Source organism: Mandrillus leucophaeus, unplaced genomic scaffold (assembly GCF_000951045.1).
Source record: "Mandrillus leucophaeus isolate KB7577 unplaced genomic scaffold, Mleu.le_1.0 Scaffold488, whole genome shotgun sequence".
NCBI lineage: Eukaryota > Metazoa > Chordata > Mammalia > Primates > Cercopithecidae > Mandrillus > Mandrillus leucophaeus.
The window spans coordinates 12,811-16,639 of NW_012105231.1; the positions used below are offsets into that span (position 1 = coordinate 12,811).

General features: G+C 38.3%; 1 protein-coding gene across 1 annotated transcript in view; it reads right to left on the bottom strand.

Annotated features, from left to right (window-relative positions):
- The window catches only part of LOC105550466 (arf-GAP with GTPase, ANK repeat and PH domain-containing protein 5-like), a 20,256-nt gene that overhangs the window by 11,012 nt on the left and 5,415 nt on the right, over positions 1 to 3,829 (bottom strand). Inside the window, exons 3-4 of the mRNA XM_011995380.1 lie at positions 3,447 to 3,515; positions 801 to 835 (exon numbers count right to left, since the gene is read on the bottom strand). Of these exons, the coding sequence (XP_011850770.1) occupies positions 801 to 835; positions 3,447 to 3,515 (104 nt within the window). The remainder of the gene's footprint in view (positions 1 to 800; positions 836 to 3,446; positions 3,516 to 3,829) is intronic.

Here is a 3,829-nt window from a genome sequence, read left to right on the forward strand (position 1 = left end):
CATATGACTTAGCAGTGAGTAATATTTGCAGAGTCATAATCATGTAAATATTATTGATTTAATGAAAAAGTGTGCTACAATTGGAAGAAACAGAGGGAGGAACATAAGATCATGGTGTAGCGAGGAAGGTATGCTTTCACCTGCTGTGACAGAAAGTCAGTAGACAGTGCTGGCATTAACTTATTCTATTTTTGTTATTTCATTAAAAATAAGATTAAATATTTAAGGCAGTTTTTTTTGTTTTGTTTTGTTTTGTTTTGTTTTGAGACAGAGTTTCACTCTCTCGCCCAGGCTGGAGCGCAATGGCACCATCTCGGCTCACTGCAACCTCCGCCTCCCAGGTTCAAGTGATTCTCCTGCCTCAGCCTCCTGAGTAGCTGAGATTACAGGCATGCGCCAACACACCTGGCTAATTTTGTATTTTTGGTAGAGACAGAATTTCACCATGTTGGTCACGGTTGTCTCGAACTCCTGACCTCAGATGATCCATCCACCTTGGCCTCCTAAAGTGCTGGGATTACAGGCATGAGCTACCATGCCCAGCCTTAACGCAGATCTTTTTACCACAACCAGACTATTGAAATGTAACTTAAATATCAGACATCCTTAAAAGGTGGACACACTAAACTAAAGACTTTTCTAGATAAATTTAATACTTAGGAAAATAGAAGAGATTTAGAAAATCCACAAAAAGAGGTCCATACTACCACCACTGGGTCCACATTGTAATTTAAAGAAATCAAGAAAGACAACTTTTATGTCAAACTATCCATTTCTTAACTATCTGACTGTTTACTTACATGGTTTGTACAATTGCTTCTTCTTATTTCTACAACTAAGAATAAAAAAAAACAAACTGGTCACTTCTGACACAAATACCATCAAATAAAAGTAGTTGTTAACATCTTAGTGATTACTCCTATGTAAAATGAGACAAAATTACATTTAAAGAAACTATTTTCAATAATTTGTAATTTAAATTATCTGGCACAATTAATGTCATAAAGTCAAATCTAAAATTTTAGCTTTCATCTACTTTACCTTTTGTTTCTATTACATACAAATGAAGGAATCCTCACATACAAAAGAAAAGGGCAAAAAAATTAGGCCAGATGAAAATCTTAGCTAATAAAAAAGTTTAACTGTTGCATATATAATCCATGATCCATTAGTATTCTCTCACTCGGTATTTACACATAGCTTACTTTAATTATCAGAAGCTAAGAGCTAACAGCTCTAAGAACTACTTCCTGACCAGGCACCTATCTCTAGATGCAACAGAATCCCTGTAAGCATCTTGAACCACACTTAGTGGTTACCTACTAATATGCCACTAAAAACAAAACAAAACAAAAAAGGGGTCTTTACACAACTCAAAAGTAATGTATCCTAATTTTTTTTTTTTTTTTTTTTAAAATGGAGTCTCACTCTGTAACCTAGGCTGGAGTGCAGTGGTGGGATCTCAGCTCACTGCAACCTCTGCTTCCCAGGCTCAAGCAATTCTCCAGCCTTAGCCTCCCGACTAGCTGGGACTACAGGCACACGCGACCACGCCTAGCTAATTTTTGTTTTTTTATTTTTAATAGAGATGAGGTTACACTGCATTAGCCAGGATGGTCTTGATCTCCTAACCTCATGATCCACCCACTTCGGCCTCCCAAAGAGCTGGGATTACAGGTGTAAGCCACAGAACCTTTCGTAAATTTTAATTGTAAAATGAGTATACAAACCTAATTGGACATAGTGTCTGCAGCACAAAAAAATCATTTTTGTTTTTCTAAAAAAAGGCCAGAATAATAAAAGCCCCAAGAAGGACTTGGGCCATGCTTTGTTTCCTACACTGCCTCTGCCTTTGATGCTGGAAGGGCCTTGTAGGCAAAAGTTCCTACCACTGAAGGGTGAGGAACATGGAATAGCTTTTCTTTTACTGCTTCCATGCTCTCTAGGTGAGAGAAGCCAATGGCTCTGGAAGGAGCTGGGAAATACAATTCTGATATGTGTTGGATATGTTCCCCTCCAAATCTCATGGTAACATGTGACCCTTAATTTTGGAGACAGGGCCTAGTGGGAGGTGTTTGGGTAATGTCGGGGGATTCCCAATGAATGGCTTGGTCCCACCCTCATGGTAATAAGCAAATTCTCCTTTTGGTAGTTTAAAAGAGTGTGGTACTGGCCAGGTGAGGTGGCTCAAGCCTGTAATCCCAACACTTTGGGAAGCTGAAGCGGGCGGATCACCTGAGGTCAGGAGTTTGAGACCAGCCTTGGCCACCATGGTGAAACCCCGTCTCTACCAAAAATACAAAAATTAGCCAGGTGTTATGGTGCCCGCCTATAGTCCCAACTACTCGGGAGGCTGAGGCCAGAGAACTGCTTGAACCTGGGAGATAGAGGTTGTAGTGAGCCAAGATCACTCCATTGCACTCCCGCCCGGGCAACAGAGCGAGACTCCATTTCAAAAAAAAAAAAGAGTGTGGTACCTTCCCTCTTCCCCTCTCTCCTCCCTCTTTACCATGTGGAAAAACCTGCTTCCCCTCTGCCTTCTATCATGATTGTAAGCTTGCTGAGGCCCTCTCCAGAAGCAGAGGTTGAAGCCACGTTTGTACAGCCTGAAGATCTACGAGCCAATTAAACCTCTTTTTGTTATAAATTACCCAGCCTTAGGTATCTCTTTATAGTAATGTAAAAAATGAACACAAATTCTAATCAAAAATAACTGACTCAAGATGGGCAAAGTCTACTCAAACTATAAAAACAAAGGTTACAAACTCCCATGTTCTACTGTGCTGCATTACTTCGCATATTATTATAGAACCCTCGCTTGTATTCTTGCTGTTTAAGTCAACTGGAAAACTTGCTTGTGCATGGCTTTTTAGCAAATACATGAGGATTTAACGATAACTTTAAGGAAAATAAGCAGGAGTAGGGCATGTTTAAATTGACATTACATCAAATGAAAGGGTTAATAACTTAAAAGTTTTGAGTAGCATAAACTTGGATGTGGTAAATGAATGTGGTCAGAGGACTGTGTGAGAGGAGACCCAAATCACAGATTCAATTCCAGATAATAAACAACTATGTTTGTAATTTGTTTACAAGAAAACCAAGCTGAAGCCTAAGTTCTATCATTCATCTTTAAAATGTACTCTTTGGAGCAAGGGAAAAGGGGCCAAAAATTATGAATAAAGAGAAATCCATGACTCCTCCATCACATGACAAATTAATTATGTTGATAAAAAGATGGCAAAAATGTATAAACAAAAAGTTTAGATGTTTTCACTAACAAGATAACTAAAGGAAAATATATCACGTTAAAATAAGACAAGTGAATATGTGAAAAGTTGAAAAATTTAAACCAATATGAGTTTTTCTAAATACTTCCTATAATACACCTGATCAAACAAGAGTTTTTACTCTTTCTCTTGGTAGAAAAAACAGTGTTGCCTCACCATCTGTCTGAGAGTTCCTCTGGAATATTGTGGTTGCCTCTGGATTGGCAGAAGGGTTAAAATCCAAAGCTATATGTATAGAGGGAGAAAAGAAAAAAGATGAAATCATTTATTAAAATTTATCAACTCATTTACGCAACTGCTGCATTTAGGCTCTTTCACTACTTTTACTTTTATTCTTATCCATTGAAATGAATGTATAGACATAAGATAGAGCCAGGCAAGGTGGAACATGCTTGTAGTCCCAGCTACTCAGAAGGCTGAGATGGGAAAATCACTTGAACCCAGGTCAGGAATTTGAAGCCAGCATGAGTAACATAGTCACACCCACCTTTATTCAAAAAAAAGAAGAAGAAGAAGAAGAAGAGAAGAAGAAAGAAGAA